At 35.8% G+C, this 25,758-nt stretch overlaps 1 protein-coding gene across 4 annotated transcripts in view; it reads right to left on the bottom strand.

Annotated features, from left to right (window-relative positions):
* Positions 1 to 176: 176 nt before the first annotated feature.
* Positions 177 to 25,758, bottom strand: part of btbd10a (BTB (POZ) domain containing 10a) — a 30,536-nt gene continuing 4,954 nt past the window's right edge. Inside the window, exons 1-9 of one of the 4 annotated variants that reach the window (XR_223121.6) lie at positions 21,984 to 22,250; positions 15,722 to 15,927; positions 14,420 to 14,672; positions 12,524 to 12,626; positions 10,561 to 10,681; positions 10,124 to 10,321; positions 5,803 to 5,913; positions 1,651 to 2,112; positions 296 to 1,035 (exon numbers count right to left, since the gene is read on the bottom strand). Coding sequence is in view for 2 of the 4 variants with exons in the window: in XM_005163018.6 (XP_005163075.1) it covers positions 1,799 to 2,112; positions 5,803 to 5,913; positions 10,124 to 10,321; positions 10,561 to 10,681; positions 12,524 to 12,626; positions 14,420 to 14,672; positions 15,722 to 15,927; positions 21,984 to 22,096 (1,419 nt within the window). In the remaining 2 variants the exon portion in view is untranslated. 4 annotated transcript variants of the gene reach the window in all.

Below are 25,758 nucleotides of genomic sequence, written 5' to 3'. Positions count from 1 at the left end.
TGAACACGAAGTATATCTGTATTTGTGTTTATACCTCTGTCCGTATCCTGTCTCTTTACTTTAGAATTGTGACAGCCATTGTGGATATTAATGGACTCCATCTAAAAGTCAATGATATATGAAGTGCTGATCATAGTGACACATTCAGAATAGAAAACTACAGGAGGAGGATGTGCTAAATTGTGACAAAAATACACACAAAGTATTTATTAAAGTATTTTCATAGTACTGTATAAACTCTTGATAGATGTGTGGCCTATAAACACTGATTTCTATGATCAGAAAGGAGTCTAACTGATCCAACAATGCTTTATTAAAATAACATTTGTCAGCGGTGCAGTAGAGGAACGTCTCTCTCTCTCTCTCTTGCTGCACTGCAGCTACAAACGACAGTAAAATAAAAAGTACGGTACAATAAAAACGTGACATCACTTCAGTACTCGTTCAGAGGCCAAGCATCACAGTGAGACCGTCTCCACCACACTGACCTACCACGAATGCATTCTGCTTCATCACAGGACATGTGCAGGGTTGTTCAGTGGATTGTGCTCCTTTTCTTTTTATTGCAAAGTGAAACAGCAGTAGCAAAACAGCACCACAAATAAAGTACAATCTATGAAAGCAGGTGTCCACGGATAATATATATATATAAAAAAAAAAAAAGATAATTGGGACTTTTATAAATCACAATTGTTTGTTTTTAAGTTAGAAAGCTCTAGTTTAAACTTGCATTATGACTTTAAATCAGAATTACTTTTCATATCATCATACTCATATCATAACAACCCCTCTCCTAAATGCAAGTTAAAAGCTCATAGTTTACATGTTGCAGGGTTATTTTGGCCATTATGTGAGTCTCACAATTGAGTCGTGACATGTAAGTTGATAGCTTTATTAAGGCAGCTGATACACCTGACATTTGTGACTGACCTTATGGATGGTTGCTGTGTTTATTGATGAGTCAGCAGCCTCTGCGTTTCATGTCATTCTATACTCACTGTGTTGTGTTTTGCCTTGTCCAATGATCTCCTCTGCCTGAGTGAGACACAATTTAAAGTGGGTCACATGCTGGACAAGAAGCTCTATACATCACATTTATCCTTCTATTTATACCACAGCAAACTATGAAGCTTTTATCCGCCAATTGGAACTTTCTTTTTTTCATGTCAACTTAACGTTGCGAGTTTCAGAACTGCATGTTTCTCTAAATTATCCTTTTTTTTCTAACAGTTGCAAGTTAAAAACTCATTGTATTTTGCATTTCTGGCAATTTTGCTACTGCAATTCAAGGAGTTAAAAGTGTGACGTAAACCCAATTTATGAGTTCAGATTGGCAGTTTTGACGTTTTTTTTCTTCAGATGTTTACATCTTGCAATTGTTCTATTATTATTGATGTTAATTTGACTGAATAATGAAAATTGCACCTTTTTCACATCTGACTTGTCTTGCAGTAGCTGGTTAATTCTGACTTTTGTTTCTTCAAATTGTATTTTACAACTCAAAATTGTAATTTTTCATCTAAAAAAAATGTAATGTTAGGACAAAGTTACTATTGACTTGTACATTTCCCCCCAGTGCATGGCTTTGCTTAAATAATGAACGTAAGGAGTGATTATCAACATTGATTATCTACTCAAATAAATCAAAACCTGCTTTGGCTGAGTTGTGTCCAGGAAAGAGTGTCTGGAGGAGGTGTGCTGCCGCAGTGCTTGTCTTGAAGACTCGTGTAAGGCGGGAGAGACTAGAAAGGCAATGCGGTCTTGGCAGCGGGACCAGTGGAGTGTGTGTGTGTGAGGGTCAGATGGCTGGGGATGAGGCGTCAGGATCGGGCTCATAATGTTGGCTGGGCTGTGGGTGGTTTGGGAGGATGTCGAGTTCGTCCACCTGTGGCCCAGGATGCATCACCACCAGCTGGTCCTGAGGAATGTCTGCCGCCGCTGCAGCCAGGTTAGTGATTGACTTGCTCTTCACACACTGAAAGTCCACGTGTCTGCTTTTGCCCTCCTCTTTCTCCCAGGACATGCGGATAAAGGGCCGCTGGACGTAGTTGTAGATGACCTCGGGACGGCCGCCAGGACGCTTCTTCACTTTTTCTTTGTAGGTTGGGTATCCTGAGAGTAAACACAGCGGTGTTAGGATGAACGCTAATTTGACATCTATCCAAAAATGAAGGCCCTGTTTACACGAATACACTTTAGTTTTAAAACGCAGAAGTTTGGTATGGTTACAACTTCTGTCCAGACCACCCCAGAGTTTTTGAGCACTAAAAAAATGAGTGTTTTGGAAACACTGAAGAGGCCGTTTTGGATTTAAATGCTGTTGCTGCGTGGATTTAATTGTTGAGGCGTTGTGTAGCTGCGTATTTATATGACTTTTGTCTTCACTGTATGCATATTTATAACAAAACATTACTGCCTTCTTTCATTTTCAGTGAAAATACTAAACATTTTGCTGAATATCAGTTTTAATAATCAATAATGGCCATCAATAACACAGTAACTTTATACAATATAGGAAATAAAGGCAAGCAATCAGTCAAATGTGCAGAATCAGTGTACGTGATTACAAATTAATATAGTGACTTATCTTTGTGCCCAGCCAGAACAAATTACCCGAGAACAAGTAATCAAAAGACCAAAGAGTCGTTAGATGGAGACAAGATGAATTAAATAATCATGTTTAACAACTATAGTGAGATGAGATCCAGTGGAATATCCTTGATGAACTGTCGAACCTGCACCGCTCTCAGCTGGGGAGATGACTGCAGAGCATCGACCGACTGCCTGGAGCTCAGCCGTGCGCATACGCTGCAGCACATGCCAGTGTGTGTGTGTGTGTGGTATTGTGATGTGCATTTTCAACGGTGTGGTGTACACAAAGATCTTTTTAGAAACGGTAGGTGAAACATCAGTGTGGATGTGGATTGTTTTAAAACTGAAGCGCATAGTGTAAACGAGGCCTAAAGTTCAGTGTGTTTTGAGGAACATTGGTAACCAAACAGCTTCAGTTGTGTTTTTGCTCCACATGATGTAAGTCAATATGAACTAAAATGCTTGGTTACCAAAATTATTCACAAGAGAGAATTTTCACTGTGGTGTAATCAGTCCACTTTCATTTCTTTCTACTATCTGGACAGTTAGACTGAACCTGTCTGAAGGGCTTTTCACACTGGGGTTATCTGTTAATCTTTGACATTCTACAACGGCATTCACAAAGCCTGGGTTAACATGTTTATTTGCATATTTGCCGTGTTACTGTCAGTGATTGGTCAAAAAGCAAGAATCATTTTCATAGCTGTACCAGCATCTTTTGAGTTATTAAAATGGCAGAAAGGTATTCATCTGCTTTAAAGTAAGAGATAGTTCATCCATAAAGGGATATTCTGTCAATAAATGCAATCATTTACTCAATCTACTCGACATCCAAACCTATTCAAGTCTCTTTTCCTGTTATATGCAAAATAATATGTTGTGACAAATGCTGGATGCTTGCTGGGACAATTATAATTGTTTTCCTACAATGGAAGATGATGGCTTCTTCATAATAACTTCTGTTGTGTTTAACTCAAAGATATAAAACTTAATGTGGGAGAATAATTGAGGTCATTCTCAATGATGAAATATAAACAAAAGAAAACCAGGAGCAAAATTAGGTTGTCTTCCATTCATTACTACACATTTCTTAATAGTTCACAGTTCTGTTTTGGCCATTTCTCTCACCGGCTGCTGTTTACATGATGGCCATTTTCTATTACTGAGATGCTATGAATCTTGACTCTCAGGCCCCGTTTACACTAATGCATTTGAGTTTGAAAACGCATAAGTTTTGCTACGATTACGCCAACCGTCCACACTACGCTGGAGTTCTTGAGCGCCGAAAAACGGAGCGTTTCGAAAACGCTGGAGAGGCCGTTTTCATTCTGAAACTCTGCTGCTCCGTCTCAGTAAGTATCATGGAAAACGGAGACATCTGAAAACAGAGGCGGGGCTGCCGACATTCGCCTCTCTGATTGGGGCTTTTTCTCAATATTAAGTAGCCAAACACACACAGTTCAGTCCTGCATCCTCTCCTTGTAAGTTCAGACTTCGCAAGTTTGATCAAGGCTGCAGTCTCTTCTTCTCAGTTTGATATGGAAAACAGACTATACCGAGGACACAGGTAAATCTTCAAAGGGAACAGTGTACTTTATAACTTCACATCACCCTGGCTAAGCTGTTTCACTTTCTCAACAATAAAATGTTAACATGATTTCAGGAAATGCCTATTTTTATTTTAATATTAGCAACTTAACAGACAGCAGACATGTTTAGGCGTCATGCTGTATATATGAGCGTCATCTTCACTGTGTGGATATTTATAACAAAACGGAGCCTATAACAACCTTTCAAATTTCAGTGAAAATACGAAACATACCCTCTCTTTTGCTGAATATCAGTTTTACTAATCGATAATGGCCATTATAAAAGTATAACATACAATAAGTTTATACATTATAGAAAAAAAAGGCAAGCGATCAGTCAATATACAGGAAAGTACATGGATTAATCATTAACTTATCTTTGCGCTCAGCCAAAACACGTTACCTGAGAACAAGTAATAGATTCCAATGACCAAAGTCAGGGAATATCTCGTTAGATAAAGACAACAAGATGAATGAAATATCCCGTTTAATAAATATAGTGAGATTAGATCCAGCGGGAGATGCTTGATGAGAAGTCCGCCTAGCACAGCTCTCATCTGGGGAGATGGGCTGCAGCGCTTGCCCGAGAGTGTGTGTGTGTGGTCACGTGATGTGCATTTTCAGCGTTTTGGTGTGGACAGAGAGCTGTTTAGAAACGCTGGGTAAAACGCTAGTGCGGACGCGGATCGTTTTCATTCTAAAATGTCGTTTTAAAACAAAAACGCACTAGTGTAAACAGGGCCTCAATCTCTGATTGGCTGTCTGCTGCTAAGCATCCATCAGCAACAAGCAAATATTGCCCCATTTCACACTGAAGTGAAACCCTGAGTCAAAAGGTGTTATCGCCACTTTCAAATCACAGATGAGGTGTGAAGCTTCTTTCAACTGGGGTTTAAAGTGCTGTCTAGAACAAAGATAACCTGGGGTTAAAGAGAGAGAGTTCACAAAAGAAATGTAATGGAAATTCACTTGTTTCAAATCTGCTTGAGTTTTTTGTGGCATCTAAAATTTTCTTCTACATTGAACATTTTTCTTAGGCTCATGTTTGTGTTCAGTTATTTCATGTTAAAAGTGATGAAAATAATTAGTTATTTGCCATATACGTGAAATTACTGAATCAATACATACAGTACTGTAGCAGCCTGAGAAAAATGTTCATCTTAGAAGAACATTTCAGATGACACTTAGATGTTTTTGCATCTGAACTCTTCCAATACTGAAGAAACTGAAAACCTGTAATATTGACATCCATAGTAGGACAAATTTATACTATGAAAGTCAGAGGTTACAGGTTTCCAGCCTTCTTCAATACATCTTTTTGTGTTCGAGAGAATAAAGAAACTGAATCAGTTTTGGGTGAGTAAATAAAGACAGAATGTTCAGTTTTGGGTGAACTATTCATTTAAGCTCAGTGTGAAAAGCCCTTGAGTTTCGCATATGAAATATCATCTTTTGTGTTCAGACAGGTTTGGAGGGTGGGTAAATGATGAGAGGATTTTGATTTTTGGATGAACAATCCTGTTAATGTGTGAAAGTGTGAGCAAGCTAATTTCATTTCAGGTTCATCTAAAAGCAGTCAAGTGAAAAGCCATTTCTCACATTCCCTTATTCAGTCTCTTACCTTCAATGCCTAATCGAATTTTCTTCAGTCCTCTCTCCTTCAGAACAGACTTGGCAACATCTCGGTTTTCAATGTATTTGAAGAACCGGTAGAGTTTTGTGCTGTATATAACTGATACCCAAAAGAAAAAGAGAGGACAAACATCAGGTTTCATGTGGATACAAGCACAGATATGCATTGCACTGATGATGATCATGCACATGTTGCTATGTGATTGCTAGCATGTACAGTATTAAGAGGTTTTTAGTCTATTGTTATGTGTTTGCTTGTGGTTTAGGGTGATTTTTTTAGTGTTGCTACGGGCTTTTATGGCGTGTTTTAAGTTGTCTTCAATGCTGTAGCAGGTGCCCGATGGACTATTGCCAAAGATTAAAAGAATATGTTCCGAGTTGTTGTCAAAGCATTGCTGTGTTGTTGCTAGGCTGAAAAGGATGTCCTGGTGGTTGTTAAAGCATAGGTTTGCTACGATGTTTTGTTCTGGATGTTTGTTAGTTATGTGTTGCTAGGTGGTGTACTAGGGAAGGATTGGGGAGGATGCTCCAGATGCTTTTCAAAGCATTGCTAGTGTTGAGAGGATGTTCAGTGGTTTCCTGAGTGGGTTGCTATGAAGTTAAAGAGCCCCTATTATGGGTTTTTGAAAATGACCTTCCATGCAGTGTGTAACACAGCTCTAAGTGAAGTGAAATATCCAGCTAATGCTTAAATCTGAAAAGGCAGTGTTTAAAACTATTGATTTATTTATAAAAGAGTCGAATCAGAGTGGTTCAAGTGAAATGCCAGGGTAATGAATCTTAAGCTGTGTCGGCGTGACGTTGATATGGAAGTCAAGCCCCGCCCATTTGTTGCACGCGCAAACCTGGAAAAAATTGAAACCCCCGGCCCCGCCCACAAACACAGGAAAAAGAGGAAAACGAACACTGTCGCAGATCCCGGTTGAGTCATGTCACATAGACGCTGTTCTATGAAGTGTGAGGGAAAGTTAGTTAGTTATTTTCCCTACTCAAAGATAAGGTTGTGAAGAGTCAGTGTTTGAAGTTTATTTTTGCAAAAATACCTCAGCATTATCACCCCAGCCTTGTGCTGTGTTCCCGTCTGATGAGTGCTTCAGCAATCTACGCGCTTACAATAGGGGAATTTTTTGGCCGTTTGTTAAAGGAAGGATCAAAAAAGACTATTGATGTCTGAGGCTTTGTCAGAGCTTGACAGGAACTTTAAAGTAAACAGTACAGGGATCAGTTTCTTCCTCAGTGTAAGTAACTTAAGTGCAATTAAAATGGTTTTATCCTTGTTTTATCTAGCTTGAAAATTATGTATTTAATTGTGTTTTGTTACTTTTAACCACTCCACGCGGCTTGTACTGTATTTTATACTGTACTTCAAAATAGTTGATAAGCCGTGGTGGGCAATTCTTTCTGACTCACGCTGAACACAGTCGACCAATCACAACAGGCTATGTCATTGAGCCAATCAGCGCAGATTACCTTCACGCTAAGGAGGTGTTTGAGAATGAATCATATGGGAGTTTTTGGGATAATTAGGTAAAAATAAATGCATATTATAAGACAATGAGTGTTTTTTGACCTTGCATGCATTTCAGCCTGTTGTTGGAGACCCCCAAAACTAAAATATGATTTTATTTAATGCATAATAGGGGATCTTTCTTTAACAGGGATTCTGAGGTCTGGCTAGTTGGTTTAGTGTGGTCCACACATCGCCTATCGCCTAGTGAATGTTGGAGTTCAAAGTAACACAGGAGCAATTGAGCTGCACCCAAAAGCCATGGGCTCTAATTGCTTTCACAGTACTTTGACGTCATGCGCCAATCAGTCTGCTTTAATTTGAACACGCCTATTAATAAGCATTTAGAGCGGTAATTAATGTGTTGCTATGTGGTTTCTAGGGTGTTCTATGTGGCTGACTATAAGTGTTGTTATGAGTCATGGTTGGACAAGGTGTGCTGGTCCATTCAGTTGAATTCATCTTGATTTGCATAATGCTTCTACAACAGTGTCAAAGCAGCTTTACATAGATGAAGAATAAAGAGTAAAATAATAATATTCAGGTAGGCAGGAGCATAGATGTAGAATGCTGCTGTATTTTAATTAAAACTGATTCAGTTCAGTTTTATAAAAATGTCACAGTTGAATTCAGTTTAATCCACTGATGAAGGATGATCCAATGAAACAGCAGCTAAAGGGCTGGATGTTTATATTTGCTTGTTGGAGCTATTGGAGGTTGCTAGGGTGTTCTGTGTTGTTGTAAATGTTTATTACAATGTTACTATACAGCTGCTGAGTGGATAGAGAATCAAATTGCTGTTGCTAGGGTGTTCTGAGTGGTTGCAGGAGTGTTGCTAAGGAACAGATTGTTTAAATGGGATTCGATCCACTTGCTAGTGTTCAGAATCATTATAGGTGTCTGCTTGGGTCTTCCCCTTTTCATCATCCAAAAGGTCAAAACGTTTAACTTGGCCTGTCACAATCTTTTTTTTTTTTTTTTGTACGATATATACTGCACCAAAATATATTGCAATACACAACATTACTGTCATTTTAAGACCATTTTATGCTACTCATTATAGAATGCCTGAATGACAATATAATAACATCACAATGCAAGTACACTCTTCAAAAGAACATGCAACACTTTATTCCTAAAAGAATTTCATTTAATTATAGTCGATTTAATAATTAGGCATTGGAATCAGAATGTGAAAACGTATATCCTACATAAATAATAATATCCTACATAATAAATGTTAACAATAAAGTACAAGGTAAATAGTAATAGAGGCTGCTATATCTGCTACCAGACTCCTTTCAGTTGTCAGACACCCACATGAAAACATACCAGTCATTTATAGAAAATATTAGTATTTTTAACCACACTAACACCTCTAATAGAGATGTTGCACTATCAGATAAATTGTTGTTGGATTTGGTTATGTATGGACAATACAAACTCACTGGCCACTTTATTAGGTACAGCTTACTAGTACTGGGTTAGATCTCCTTTGTCTTCAGAACTGCATTAATCCTTCGTGGCATAGATTCAACAAAGTACTGGAAATATTCCTCAGAGATTTTGATCCATATTGAAATGATAGCATCACATAGTTGCTGCAGATTTGTCAGCTGCAAATCCATGATGCGAATCTCCAATTCCACCACATCTCAAAGGTGCTCAATTGGATTGAGATGTGGTGATTGTGGAGGCCAGTTGATTTCAATGAAATCATTGTCATGTTTATGAAACCAATCTGAGATGCCTTATCCTGCTGGAAATAGCCATCAGAAGATGGGTACACTGTGGTCATAAAGGGATGGACATGGTCAGCAACAATACTCAGGTAGGCTGTGGTGTTGACATTATGGTCAGTTGGTACTAATGGGCCCAAAGTGTGCCAAGAAAATATCCCCACCATTACACCACCAACACTAGCCTGAACCGTTGATACAAGCCAGGATGGATCCATGCTTTCATGCTGTTGACGTCAAATTCTGACCCTACCATCCAAAACAGAAATCGAGACTCATCAGACCAGGCAATGTTCAATCTTCTATTGTCCAATTTTGGTGAGGCTGTGTGTATTGTAGCCTCAGTTTCCTGTTCTTAGCTGACAGGAGTCACACCCAGTGCTGTAGCCCATCCGCCTCAAGGTTCGACATGTTGTTCATTCAGAGATGCTCTTCTGCATACTGTGGTTGAAACGAGTGGTTACTTGAGTTACTGTTGCCTTTCTATCAGCTCAAACCAGTCTGGCCATTCTCCTCTGACATTTGGCAACAAGAATGGATATTTTCTATTTTTTGGAACATTTTCTGTAAACCCCAAAGATGGTTGTGCGTGAAAATCCTAGTAGATCAGCAGTTTCTGAAATACTCAAACCAGCTAGTCTGGCACAAACAACCATGCCACCTTCAAAGCCACTTATAGTAAGTCACATTTCTTCCCCATTCTGATGTTCAGTTTAAACTGCAGCAGATCATCTTGGCCATATCTACAACGCATAAATGCATTGAGATGCTGCCATGTGATTGGCAGATAAAAAATTTGCGTTAACGAGCAGTTGGATAGGTGTACCTAATAAAGTGGCGAGGGAGTGTATATTGCATCAGCAAAAATGATGTCCATGTGTTGTGCGATAAGTCGATATATTGACTATTGTGACAGGCCTACTCAGAACACAAGCTACACAATTTGAAGTATCATTAAAGTGTAGAAACACTTGGCTTATGAATGTTCAAAAACCACAAGCAATCAATGCTACCAATGCAGATTGACATTTTGATAACAGCGTGTAATGGTTGAGTGCACTGACTCTGTGAGTACTCCTCTCCCATCTGCGGTGGGTACTCCTCATCCCAGTCCACCACGTCATCATCCGTCAGCACCACCACATGACACTCTCTCTCTCCGCTCTGAGCACTGGCCACCATCAGCGGCAGCACCATCTCCTCCAGATAGAACTCAAACTGCCGCCGTGCGCCGTCATTAGACAGCTCGTGCATGAGGGCACCTGCAGGCCAAAGCGATCAGTCTTATTCAAATCAGCTCATTAGCATTTAGACATATGCATGACAAATGAAGGCAGAACAGCAGCGTGCACCACGTAAACAATTCACACTGACCCACATCTGACAGTCACATCACGTACGACACTGACCTACTTCTGCTCTCTCGCCTCCATCATCCTCAGACATCCCAGACGCTCACAATACCATCTTTTCTCCAATTGTCATGTTTAAGAATACTCACTGAGGTCTCTGCACTTGATGGTGCTGTAGTCGAAGGCGATGCAGAGGTAGTCACATGCTTCTCTCAGCTCCGGGATGGAGATCCCATCAGGGCAGCGGATTATCCCCGATTTATAGTAATCCTGCCGGTTAAAAGGGAAAGACGCAGAGAAAAAACAAACAGGCGGCCATTACTGAAGCAGCACTCATTCCAAAGAGAAGCAAATGGCTCCGATGCCAGATACACACACACACTGCTCTCCCACTCTTCACTGATCCATTTAAAGCCAGCCAAACGTGCAAAGAGCTCAGCATACGGACAGCACGAAGACGCTGAACAAAACACTTCACTGAAGAGGGAAAAAAAGCTTGGATATGGCTGTTATTTTTGTAGTGCTGTCTAACGTGCGCTGTCCTGCTTTTTCCACTGAGCCTCATGCTTAGAAGCTTAACCCTTTCTATTCCACGCAGACAGGTTTGAGCAGAGCACTGTATATACTCAAATTCATTATATTGCACATATAATCTATAAATAAATAAACATAATTTGAGAATAAGAATTGTTCACCAAATTTACCCATCAAATTATAAAAAAAAATAAATTAAATCACAATAATCACTGCTATATGCTAATATTCCAGTGAATTGTACAAAATGAGCGCTCTGTCCTCACAACATTTACCAATATATTCTTGTACTTGTTTTGTACAATAAACACATTATTATTATTAGAATAACTATCTACGGAAGTGACCAGCAGTCAAAATAACTTAACACTTATTATAAATATTTAAAATATAACAATCAGAAAAAATGTCAAGGAGTTTTGTATATAGCTAATTAAAAATATTAATTTTCCTTCAGCTTCAGGTCTATTTCAGAGATTCCCACAGCAGTATGAACCGCCAACTATTTTAGCATGTTTTATGCAATGGATGCCCTTCCAGCCACAACCTAGTACAAGGACACGGACACGCACACGCACACACACGCACACACACAGGCAAATTTCATTCTTTAATTTTCTTTTCGGTTTAGCTCTATTATTACTCTGGGGTCACCACAGCGGAATGAACCACAAACTTATCCAGCATATGTTTTATGCAGCGGATGCCCTTCCAGCTGCAAGCCATCAATGCGAAACATCCATACACACTCATTTACACACATACACACACATACACTAAGGACAATTTAGCCTACCCAATTCACCTATACCTGTCTTTGACACACAGAAATGACAACTGGCCCAGCCGGGACTTAAACCAGTGACCTTCTTGTTGTGAGGTGACAGTGTTAACCACTGAGCCAGCATGCCTCCCTTATTATAAATATATACTAAGAATAAATTTGTTAATTTTATAATATGAACTATATTAAGTTGAAATAACTTATAAATAATATAAAATGTTGTTTCACAATTTTATTATGCTTATAAATGATTTGTATTTTACAACACATATTTTATTATTTTTGTATAGCTTAATAATAATTATAGTTATTATTCAATTTTTTTGACTGAAAATATTTATTTATTCATTTATTTATTATTTATTTATTGTATTTCACAGTTCATACTTTAATATTAATAATAATATTATTATAAATATAGTTATGCCATACTAGTTATACCAATAACTTATTCAGACAACCGCAACTGTATCTTCGTTTCTCCATTCACAATATAAAATCTCAGCACAAGTTCAGTAAAGTGAACAGTGCCAGAAAATGGGGACAAAACCTTGCCTTCAAAGATATTAAAAGAAAGGAGGCAGCAGCAGCAGGGGAATCGTTCTGCTGAGTTTTAGTTTTTTTATATGTGAAATACATCTGCAATAAGCTTTAACAAAGCAGTTCAGTTTGTGCTGAAGTCATGTGAATTCTGATACTGCAGCCTAATCCGGTACTTAATCAATATGCGGGGTCCACCAGGCCTAAGAGATATTTAAAACCTCAATAAAGCTTTTAAAGCAGAGAGCACTCACCAAAATGGCTCTGAACACAGTGGAGCTGATTCCCTCTGCAACCTCATACTCTCCCTTTTCATTAGGACGCGTGAAGTTGTGTTCCCGTCCAGATCCGAACATCCTTTAAAACAACAGTTAAATACATCAACAACATGACAAACACAATCATCTGTGTTTATTTTGAACTATTCTCGTCACCCCCACTTTTTGAACACAGACATGAAAATAACCTTCAGCTTCAATAATTGCAAATCTTCAACATTTTAAAGGTGTCATTTTAAGAAGACATATATCAGACTGTAGCTAAAGTGAAAAGTTTTTCTTACAAGTATTTTTAAAGTTTTTGAAAGTTAAAAAACAAAAGTTATGTGCCTTTTTAAAGGTATAATTTATTTTATTACATAAAATATTTTACAAAACCTGTTTGAACTGTTTATTGACAGAAATGAGCTTTTAGTAAGGTTTTGCTTGGGCACAGTAACAAACATCAGCATAAGATCACATATAAGAACGCCCCTATTTCTGTGTATGTTTTGAGGGATATGAACCATATTTTTCATTTCTTTTAAGAATATTTGTAAAGCAGATGTGGTACTTGACATGAATTTAGCCTGTAAAAATCATAATTTCAAGTGGATTGCTGAGGCAAAGTAATGCGTTATGACTCCGCTGAGAATATTTTTTTTGCTAATTAACAAACAACTGTTGCTCAGTAATATCTATCAAAATGAGTCATGAAATATGAAAGCTAGAAATTTTAAGCTTGTCATGACTTCTTTGTTTACACTACAATATTATGGTTTAAAAATGTAAATGAAATGTTCCACGGTGATACTAAATAGATTTCTTATTCTTCCTACATAAAAAAAGAAACTGTGGTAAAAATATGTATTCAGAAGTCTTACACCTTTCCAAAGATTTATAGTTTGTCATGATTAGATTAGGATTTAATTGATTTAATTGCAATATAGTAAAGTAAGTTAAGCATCCTGGCATGGTGACAGTAAGGTTTTGTCGTTATATCAAGACTTTGACATAAATAAAATTATAATTATAAATAATAAGCTAGTTTGAGTAGAAATGGCATATTATACAAACAGTTTTGCATATTTAAAAGTTGGAAAGGGCAGCTGTGTGTCCACTGATGGAAACTTCTGTATGTATTTAGACAGCCTACTTAATGTACCTCATAGAGAGACTGACCCTAAAGGCACCAGTATACTTCAAACAAAGTTCTTTTTCACTCTTCGTTTGGTCTGTTTTATTGAGCAAATGCAGAGCACAGATCAGGAAGTGCATTTTTTTTACACTTCAGAATGTGCAGCGCGGTTTGATGATCTCCTGAACATTACATTGCCATATGTGAACTATGCAAAATAAAGTTTCAAAATTAACTTTGGTTTGGCTGGATTTTTCTATTTTAGTTCATTCTTCAAATTTAATTGGAAGTATTTTGGCAACTCAATTCATGTCAAGCAATCTATAATAATGGAGAAAGCATCAGTTTCTCACACTTATGTGGTGTGACATTGCTGTCAGATTTATTGCAGTCATCTTACTCTTTCTATCTTTCTAACAATCAACTGTCAAAGTGTGCCTGGTTTATAAATGCATCCGTAGTAAAAGAAAGCAAACCATTGACCAAGTTTTTAATGACTAAAAATTTATTAAAAATAAAACTGAATCTGAAAATGTAGTGTGAATCTGTGGGCGGAGCCAGTGCTTTAGAAGTAGACACTGTTGCATATTAAAGTGGCACATTTACAACCCGTCTGTCTGACTGGCTTCAATATAAGCCATTTTTAGACTAAGAAGAAAGCTTTTGAGTTCTGAAAGTTAACGAATATTTTTAAAGCACAATGGATTCTAATGAGTGAAATTAGATTTCTCATTTCATGAGTGAGTTTTTCGTACCTGCCAAGCATGGTGTTGGGTTGAGCGGTGAAGATGGATGGATCGACCACGAAACGAGTGTTGTCTACAATCAGAGTGACTCTTTCAGCAGTCCTCAAACTGCGAGGGCCCTCTTTGAGGTTTTCGCAGACATAGATCATGTCGGAGCTGTGGGTTTTTCCATGGGAGTCGGTGTAGAAGAGACTGGAGGAGCATGCTTTCTGAGGCCTGGGACTGGTGGAGCGCGATGAGCAGCCTGAGTCCCGCTCACGCTCTGAGGAATCAACACAAGATATGAGCTTTTCCAATAAAGGCCTGTTCACGCCAAGAACAATGGCAATAGTGTCAAGCAAAACAATAAAAATGTGAAAATGTTATGGTTTTCTGTCTTGCTTGAATGTGTCCTATTTGTTTTTCAGAGCAATAAATATGATGAAGACAATTCTACATTTTTACAGAGTCTTACAGTAGATGTCCACTACAATTAAAAAAAATCTTTTCAGGCATATTTTGAGGCATAAAAGTACTCATTTAATATCTTTATACTTTGCTACTATCATCAAACCACTGGGTTTTACTTATATGTCAACAAGGAGGTTTTAATCATTTATAATATAGACTATTTTGTATGATTACTTTATATATTTTCATAAGTACAGTGTAGAATAATAATAAATTTAATTTTTACAAAAATTTAAGTTACCCCATATGATTTTACATTGTATTACCACAAACACTTAAGAATACACTTGCATTAAACTGTTCTTTTTTTTACATGTATAAAATAAAAGTACATTTTCATATTAAACATTTGCTCCCTTATGTTCAGGATTTTTTTCCCAATGGATTTTTTTTCTAGCATTTTACAAGTGTGGCAAATGACATATTTGCATACATGTACACATAATTCATAATGCATTAAATTAGACGCTAATTTGTATTTTGTAGCATGGAAAATGTTGATGACTAGTTTGTCCCAAGCCCAACAATGAATTACGGTCATTTACTCACTTAAATGTATTTTACTCACATCTCAAGTGGTAAAAGATAGCCAGATCATGTTACAGGCAAATGAGTTTTCACTTTATTTAAAAACTAAAAAAGTTCATTATTATTATCCATTTAGTAACGACTTATTATGAAAGCAACACAATTATTTCTACAAGTACTTTATCCAAGAAAACTCTTATCCTTGAAACTCTAGATTAACATTCAAGCAATTTGAAGGATATCCAGCATTTGTAAGAACACTGTCAATTACTATTAATACTATCTGTAAGACTCTAAGAACCATATTTGAAAGCGTGTGTGTGCTCGACTCACCGCCGAGGGTCTGGCGTATGGGTGAGGTGACGTTCCTGATGCAAGGAGTGAGCTGACCCTCTCCTCTGTCATGTGAAGAGTCTCTGGAGCGGTCTCCAGACCTCCTCCTCTCTCTGTGCTGCTCCAGGGCTCCTGCTCCTCCACTGGCTCCATGCAGACTCATGTTGAGTAGATCACCTTCCAGATGAGCTCCACGCGGCTGACCACTGCCAACACACACACAGACTGATGAACAGGACTGAAGTCTGATGCTGCTGCAGGGAACAGAAGAGCAGCAGTGCAGGTTGACTCTCAGCACAGCCGCTGTATTGATCCGTGTTATCACAGCTGATTCATTCCCGCTTGTCTTTATTTTATGCGCCTCACGTGCTGTGCTGGTGAGAAAAACTGAGCCCGAGTTTAATTTGAACCTAATCCTTTCAGGCAACGGCCTACATTAAAAATTCAATACTTTGTGTAATTTAATTTGGATATCCTGGACAGAGAATCAAATCCACATAGTCTCCTTTTTATGTAGAACGCTGTGCTGGAAAATACAAACATTTACTTGACTGGTGGTTATCAAAGCTATTATTATTAATATGTTAAATACAAATAAACCATTTACGAACCCAGACATAATAAAACATCACTACATAAACTATAATATAAAAAACATTTTTACTTGACAGATGTTTATCTGTTTTATTATAAATAAGTTAAATATAAATAAATTATTCAAAAACCCAAACATTATTTATATATATATATATATATATATATATATATATATATATATATATATATATATATATATATATATATATATATATATATATATATATAGTTGAAGTAAGAATTATTGGCCCTCCTGTGTATTTTTTCCTCTAATTTCTGTTCAAGAAGATTATTTCAACACATTTCCAAACATAATAGCTTTAATAACTAATTCCTAATTACTAATAACAGATAATTCCTAATAACAGATTTCTTTTGTCATGATGACAGTACGTAATACTTTACTAGATACACTGCAAAAAATGCTTTTCTTACTTAGATTTTTCGTCTTGTTTCTAGTCCAAATATCTAACAATTCCTAAATCAAGAAAAATTTTCTAGACAAGCAAAACATACTGTCTTGTTATGAGAAATAATTTGCCAATATTAAGTGAGTTTTTCCGTAAAACAAGCAAAATAATTTGCCAATGGGGTAAGCAAAATAATCTTACGTCCAAAGAAAAAACAAGGTTAATTTGCTTACCCCATTGGCAGATTATTTTACTTGTTTTAAGGAAAAACTCACTTAATATTGGCATTTTATTTCTCAAAACAAGACAATTTGTTTTGCTTGTCTAGAAAATGCTTCTTAATATAAGAAATTTTAGATATTTAGACTAGAAATAAGACAAAAAATGTAAGCAAGAAAAGCAATTTTTGCAGTGTATTTTTCAAGATGTTAGTATTCAACTTAAAGTGACATTTAAAGGCTTAACTAGGTTATTTGGCAAGTTAGAGTAATTAGGCATGTCATTGTATAACAGTGGTTTGTTCTGTAGACTATCAAAAAGAAATATTGTGAAAATATTATGAAAAATACTTTGCTCTGTTCTAGTTCTATTTAAAAATATACAAGTTTAACTACACTAAATAACTTTAATAAAATAATATGCTGTAAATTAATAATAAATATAGGAAATATTAAATAAAATGGATCAAAATTAAGTAGCAGTAATAATAAAAATAAGCAAAATAGGAATAAATCTATTTAAAATCTAACTAATCACAATATTACATTAATAACCACCATCATACCACAGCAGCAAAATATAATAAAAAATATATTTGATAAACTATTAAACTATAATAATAATAATAATACAATATAATAAATAACAATAACAACTGAATAAATAAATGCCCTTTATAAGCCAGGACATAATAAAATATAACTATATAAATAACATAACAAAAAGCATGCCGAAGAAATAATAACAGTAGAAGTAAAATTTTTAAAATATTAATAAATGTAACATGAGCTTTATTAAATAAATAAATAAATAGTAAACAAAGTTTTTATAAACACTGCATTACTGTGAAAAGTAGTAGCATGATATAATGTAACTACCTCTATTACACAATTATTATAACACAAATAATTCAAATACATCCTATACAAAACCACATATGAATGAAATCCTACTCCGTTTAATAGGCAGACATCATTAAAGGTTCCAGACTGCCCATGGGCAGAGCAGGTGCTGTTAATTTTTCCTGCACTAATACTCGTCCCCCAGGAGCCTGAAACAGGATCATTACAAGACAGATGCCCTTGAAGCAATGAGACTGAGCAGCACAGGGCAAAGCAAAAAACCCCGTTAAAAACATGCTGCTTCTGCTCTTCACGTGTCCACCCAATATTGCCTTTCTCTTCCCCTGCACTGAACAAAACATAAAACACCCACTGAAGCGTGAACGGCAGAATATTCACTTTGAATAAATGATGAATAGGCTGGAAATAGGGCTTGTTTTATCCCAGCAAAAGTGCTGCCCAATATGGACCCCTCCATTTATCAGGACTCTCATGAGCATAGCAGCCAAGAGCTTTGAGACCCTATTAACCAAGCAGACCATGAGCAGAGCCCATGGCGAGCGCGCGCTCACACACACACACACACACACACACACACACACACACACACACACACACACACACACACACACACACACACACACAAACAAACACACAAACAAACACACACAAACAAACACACACAAACAAACACACACACACACACACACACACACACACACACACACACACACAAACACTCAGCTGCATCTGTTTACTGACAATCACATGCTAAAAACAACAACAAAATCTAGTGCACTCTTTGAGAGAGTAGATGTTTTTTTTTCTTCTTGAAAGCCTTTTAAACTGTGTTAGTGTTGTCAAAAAGTCTCCAAAACTACCACAGGACCAAACTTCTTGGAGTTGTTTTGTCCACTTTACCATCATCAACATTAACTATGTTTCTATTCACTTATTTGCATGCACATTTGCTATAAATCATAAAACAAATATTCCAATTAAAAATATGAAAATGCCAAGATGCACATAAATGTTAAAAATGTGCATCAAAAAATGTACTCAAGCAGCTGAATAGGATCAACTTTCATTCAAAAGAAAACCTGAACAGGATGGTGGAAACACATTTGCTGAATAAATTTGAGCATGCAAATAAAAAAGTCATGTTTTATTAGATAATGTGATAGCATAAATGTGCATGATGGGATCCCATTCATGGACAAAGCAGTGGACTGACCACATTGCACAACATCTAAAATGTTGCTTTGGTCATTGTAAAATCCCTCAGCCAAAGGCAATCATCAGAATGGTTCATTATTATTACCTCCAGAACTGTCTTAAGGGACTGCGCTTCCAATAAGTGTTTCACACCTCCAAAAGCCACAGCGTGATTATTGCATTTCATTTTCTGAAGACAGACACACATCCTTTTCCAAACTGATTTAGAACTTTTAATAAGCACCCCAATAGTGAAAAAAAATCAGCATTTCTGCTATTTTCTTGCATCCACCTCTCATTTTGTGAAGCTCAACAACCTTTTCTTTCCCACAAATCATAGCTCTATTTTAGTTCTTCACTGCATTGTGATGAATGTCTGAGTGAGCTTGGCCTGTGTTTACCTCATATTTACAGCCCTGGGAAACAAGCTCACAGTTGAACAGTGCACTCAATAAATGCAAAATACCAGTGGTGATATTTTAAAAATGCATCATTATTTATAAAATGGTTCTGTGTGCGCAATGCTTTGTTCTCAACAAGAGCAGTTTTAACATTAATATTTCAAGCAAAAGCTGAATAGAAACGTAATGGATTGCAAAGTATAATGTACAGTCCATGATTTGAGATATTTTAGACCATTTGGAGCACTACTTCATTTGGAGATTACTGATAGATGTGGTGTGTTTCTAGAGAGCCATTAAACGAAGTGCGTTGAAAAAATCAAATTCACAGATAAACGTTAACTTCATTATTTATTCTAACAAAACACTGCACACAAATGAATGAAATAATACAAATTATTAGTATATAAAATATATTCAATCATATAATAAATGTATAAAAAAAACATTTAAATAAAACAATAAAAAGAGACAGATACTGTAACATTAAAAGCAAAAGTTGTTGCTATTATTATAGTTAGATCATAAAAAACTATAATAAAAACACTGAATACTGTTATAATATAAAAGAGTAAGATTGTTAATAAATAATATACATAAAATGTAGAATTATTCTCATAAATACAAACTAGATTATTATTAAACTGTCATAATAATGGAATAAACAATATATTAAATAACAATTACACATTACTTTCATTATGATCATTAAAATAAACTGTTTACAAACTGCACAGGTTAACAGTTTAGAAACTATAAAATTTAATAATTATTTAATTAATATAAAACCGTTTAAAAGGCAACTTAGTGCAGTGCAATAAAATAATAATTAGTAGCTAATATAATAATATTAATAATTATTATTGTTGTTGTTGTTGTTATTATTATTATTATTATATCAGATTAAATATAATACAATTATATTTTATGATTACCAATATTTTATTGCTATTTTTATTATAATTATGATTATTAGAAACAAACGCTATGGTATAAAAACTAGGGGTGTCACAAAATACATTGCTTACGGTAATATGCTTACTTCATATTTTAAATGAGCGCAATATTACAACCATTATAGGGATTCCAACAGAAACATGATTGGTATTATGGGAAGTTGCAATCTTTGCAAGTACATTTTACATTTTATTTAGCAACATTTTCTATTCATATGTTGAGCATGTAATTCATTTTTGAAAAAGTGTTTTATATTTTATTCATATTTCTAATATACATATTTTTATCAAATAAAGAAGAAATAGTCCTTTACATAGTCAGAATATGAACTGAACATAGATTAGGTTTACAGAAAAGTTACTATATCATGATATACAGTGCTCAGCAAAATTGAGTACACCACATTTTGAAAATAAATATTTTCTATCCATTTCTCAATGAATATAGGCAATGTACTTTGGTGCATTTTAACAAAACTGATTTATTAAACCGATATATTTATTAAAATAATACTTTAGAAACCAAGAAAGATAATACAATTAAATTCCAGCAAAATATTGAAAACAAAAAAATTACAGCCTACAAAATTGACAACTTTTTACTTTTTTTTGTTTTGTTTTTTTGCTTCTCTTGATTTTTCCACTTGTTTTTTAAATGTGTACTTAATATTTTTCTAAAACATATATATTTGGGTGTACTACTTTTTGGACTGATCGCAAGTTGTTTTGTTAGAGCTTCAGTACTTACTTATCTAACTTATACACAAATATAATATTGTACAGCTTTCTATTAAAGATATGAATTTAAAAGATAGATTTGTGAAGGGTGCGCTTTTACAGCTAAGAACTGTATGTCGTTATCAAAATATGAAATAAAATTGTGATATGAGAGTGACATATTACCCAATTTTTAGGATTTTAATTTCTAAAAGAATAAAATAAAAATTGACAAATTAATAGGATAGATTTGAATTGTATACACTTGTAGACACTTAAAAACGACCTCCTACCAGGATTTCTCAGAAGCATTCTCAACCTAACAATCTGATTATTTACGCTGCCAAGACTCCAGTCATTAATGTGATGGTGAAACCTGAACTTCAATTGCACCATCCAAGCCTTCTGAAGATTCCCTCAACATCACACACACATTTACACAGGACACTCTCATCACTTCACACAAGTACCAATCATCAACAACAGCTGCATTATTACAAGACCCTGTTTTTGCTTCTCCGTTGCATCAGCCCAAAAAAACTGTGTCAAGCAGAAATAGTCCACAATGAGGGAGAAGCATGTCTGATGTCTCCGGACCCCTCAAGGGACAGCATCATGTTTCTGAGGATCAATCAGCATGAATACAAAACGACAGGTGCGTTTTTAAACTTGACTTCTGTTCCAAGCAACTACACAATCCGTTCCGTTACTTACAGAGAAAGTAGCATTAATAATTCAGCGTCCTGCTGACACCGTTAAAAAGCGAGACAACGCGTTTCTCACGCGCGTCCAAACCAACTCATTTCCAAACGACAGAATATTAGATTAGAGACCAGCAGCCTCTCTAAAAATAAAACTTGCCACATTTTTCCCACAAGACTTTCTTAAACACAAGAGCTACATACCCGCCTCTCTTCAAAACAAAGCAGCAGGGAAGCAGCTGATGAATGAACGCACAAAGGACGCGCGCTCCTTCGCCCAACCACGGCTTTCCGGGCGACTTAACATCCTCGGGCATTACTTTCAAACTTCAGCATAATGCAGTGGAACTTATTGGCCAAGAACACAGCATCCAAACGCCGCAGTCCGGGAAGAAAGGACGCCCTCAGGTAGCGTCGACGGGAGGACGGTGGCATAGTAACCTGACGGAGCCGCACGCGCGAGCATGAATGGCTGGTCGCGTTTTTTTCTGCTCCTATGGCACGCGGAGGATGACGTAGGCGGACCTTATAACATCTCCTGATACTGTAGATGGTTTCTCATGCGCGATCATCACACACAATGGGCTGATGAAAGAGACAGCGGAATGGGATGGAGCTCGGGCTGATGGAGAGTGAACTCGGTGAACCTACTCGAGTCAACTTATATGCGGGACTTATTACTGTGACCTTCGATTATGAATGTAGTACGAAGTTAATTTATAGGTGAAGAAAAGGTGGATGCTGCGATGCGCAATCTGGCATGAATTCAATCCAATAGGCTTTATTCGTGTGGTTTCTTTAACAACAAAAACAACATTTTTATGACCTAATCAAACGACGCAGCTATATAATAATGAAAGCTGTACTTCTTAAAAGTGTTTTCTTTGCAGCTTTCTTTTCATTCAAAAAGGCTACAACACAATGGCTATTGTTTTCCGACTACGTCTTTTCAAGCTGTTAGTTTTCTCATGTCCAGCAGGTAGCGCTGACACACAAATTCGTACAGGTTGTAGATTATGTAGAGGTAAATAATTGTTATTTTCATTATACAAAATATATAGGTACTCTTGAAAATAAAAAATCTGTAGATTTTGATTTAAAAAACTTAACCAAGAGAAAAAAAAATCCCATCAGTGGCCTAATGATGGTCTCAAACTTTGTGGTGATTAAAGGGATAGTTCACCTTCAACAGAGAATAATGCCATCATTTACTCACCCTATACTTCTTACAAACCTGAGTTATTTAGTAAGAAAGATATATATATATTTTTTTTTAAAAGTTGGAAACCTGTAACCATTGATGTTGAAACATTTTTCAAAATATCTTTTGATATTGCAAAAAAAGGAAACTCATTAAGGTTTGAAACCACTTGAGGGTGTAAGTACAATAGGTAACACATTACAATAAAATTACATTAGTAAGCATTAGTTAATGCATTAAAATCTACTTTCGGAAATATCCACAAACTTAAAACGAACAACTGAATTTTAAAAACTTAAATAAAAAAATTGACATTTGATATTATTAGGCATCAACAGAAATTAACATCACCTAATATTTATAAATTAAGGTAAATTAACTCACTAATTGTTCACTAATAGAGCCTTAAGCTGCGATCAGATTAGAGTTTGAGCATGCAAAATTCTGACTTATGTTGTTGCAAAAGGGGTGGGAATAAACAAGACGATTAGACATAAAAAGGAGCGATTGGGCCAAATTTAACATTTCTGTACAGTGGTCATGTTTTGACCTTTGATTGGTCGCAGTCACGTGATACGATTTTGCAAGTCAGAGTTCATCAAGCTTGAACTTAGCAGCGTAGCGAACTTGTTGCACGAGCTTGCATTTCCAGTCTGCTGCATTCGCATGCGTATGAACGAAAGTCTATGGGAAGAAAAAAGCAGTGTGACCACGGCAATACCTTGCAGTGATAACAAACGATGGGTCTATTAATAGTCAAAGCATTTTCACATATCCCCTGCATGTGGTATAGATTAACAGGTGGAAATGTTTATGTTAGAAAATAAATATTTGAAGGCAGGGGCGTAGCAGCCATTTTTAAAGTGGGGGAGGGGGGGGCTGTATGGTGACGTCACCAAAAGGGATTAATGATTTATTAGCAATAAAGTTAATAATTTTTAAACCTAAATTATAAAATAATTTGAAAATATTAATAATAACAATAAATAAACAGAACCACACACATTTAAATTAAGCATCACTCTGTGTGAAAATATTTTTAAATACTGATACTGTGTGTGTGTGTGTGTGTGTGTGTGTGTGTGTGTGTGTGTGTGTGTGTGTGTGTGTGTGTGTGTGTGTGTGTGTGTGTGTGTGTGTAGTTAACCAGGTCAGGGTAATTAGGCAAGTTTTTGTGTAATGATGGTTTGTACAGTAGACTATCTAAAAAAATATATAGCCTTAAAGGGCTAATAATATTGACCTTAAAATGGTGTTTAAAAAATTAAAAACTGCTTTTATTCTATCCAAAATAAAACTACTAAGACTTTCTTCAGAAGAAAAAAATACACAGAATGTCTAATAATATTTTTCTTCATCTTATTTGGGTTTTTTTTCCGACTAGAATAAAAGCAGTTTTTAATTTTTTAAACACAATTTTAAGGACAGAATTATAAGCCCCTTTAGGCATTTATTTTCTTCGATAGTCTACAGAACAAACCATCATTATACAACTTATATACGATATATACAACTTATATACGATATATATATATATATAAGTTATATAACGTGTAATTACCCTAATCTTAACCTAATTAACCAAATTAAGCCTTTAAATGTCACTTTAAACTGTAGAGAAGTGTCTTGAAAAATATTCATTTACATAAATAGTTTTTTATATTTAACATCTGCTTTAAATACTGATCTAAGTAATGACCAAATACTGATTTAAAGTCTCTGGGGTTTTAAAATATGAAATTTATTCAGGGAAAATGTAAAAAATTAGTAAACAATAGTAAAATATAAGATATCCATTTCTTACCACTGAATTGTAAAGAAATGTACAGTTTAACAACATATGATTTTCTTTTGGTCCATAAACAAGAGGTTTTGCATCATGCTAGGGCTGTCAGAGCAATGTAACATCAAAAATATATCTAGCAGCAATATTTTAGTTAGAGGATTGAGATTGAGTTAGTCAGTCACTGTAACAAAATTAATTTTAAATTAAGCATTTCTCTGTGCAAAGCGAGAGCCACCAGGAAGACTTCAATTTTGTTTTCAAATCTCACCTGCTGTAACATTCTGGAATAGAGGTAAAGTTGGTTTTATAATCGGATATTCAGACATTCTCCTTAATAATGTAATTTCAGAAAACTATTTTTTGCAAATTTCAAATAGGGAAATCATAATAGCAGCAAAATGACTATCAAAGTACAACACTGTTTACAGTCAATTAGATAGTGTTACTGTTGTTTTGAAGTCATACTTGCATGCTAATTTTGATCGAATATTCAAAGTAACATGGTAAACAATATAGAGACTTCTAAATGACCGAATGTGTGAAATGTGAATATAAAACCAACTTTACCTCTATTATTCTGGAAAGTTAGAGCAACTGCCCTCCCCTCTCTCTCAGTGACACCACACCTTGCCTTTCCTACAGACCAGTTAGGACATGGCAATGATGAATTAGGACTAAAATTTGATCAAGTATGACATAAAGCTAATTATGTTTGAGAACTTTAACATAGAATAGAACATGTTTAATTATTTGAAAAACCCTGTCCTCTTTGTTATTCAAATCTCACCTGCACACTTTCTAAAAATGTTAAGCAACTGTCCTCACCTTTCTCTGTCACAGCCTGTTTTCTATTCAGACCAGTTAGTACATAGAAGGGGTGTAACGATTTATCGTTGTACCATTCATTGCGAAGCAAAAATGTCACAATATGCATCGTGAGGTTATGACGATTTGATTACGATATGACGTCCGTTTTCTCTTATTAGTTGAGC

Source organism: Danio rerio, chromosome 25 (genome assembly GCF_049306965.1).
Source record: "Danio rerio strain Tuebingen ecotype United States chromosome 25, GRCz12tu, whole genome shotgun sequence".
In the NCBI taxonomy this organism is placed as follows: domain Eukaryota; kingdom Metazoa; phylum Chordata; class Actinopteri; order Cypriniformes; family Danionidae; genus Danio; species Danio rerio.
The sequence above is the reverse complement of the archived record's forward strand: the minus strand, read 5'-3'. Positions and strand labels throughout refer to the sequence as shown.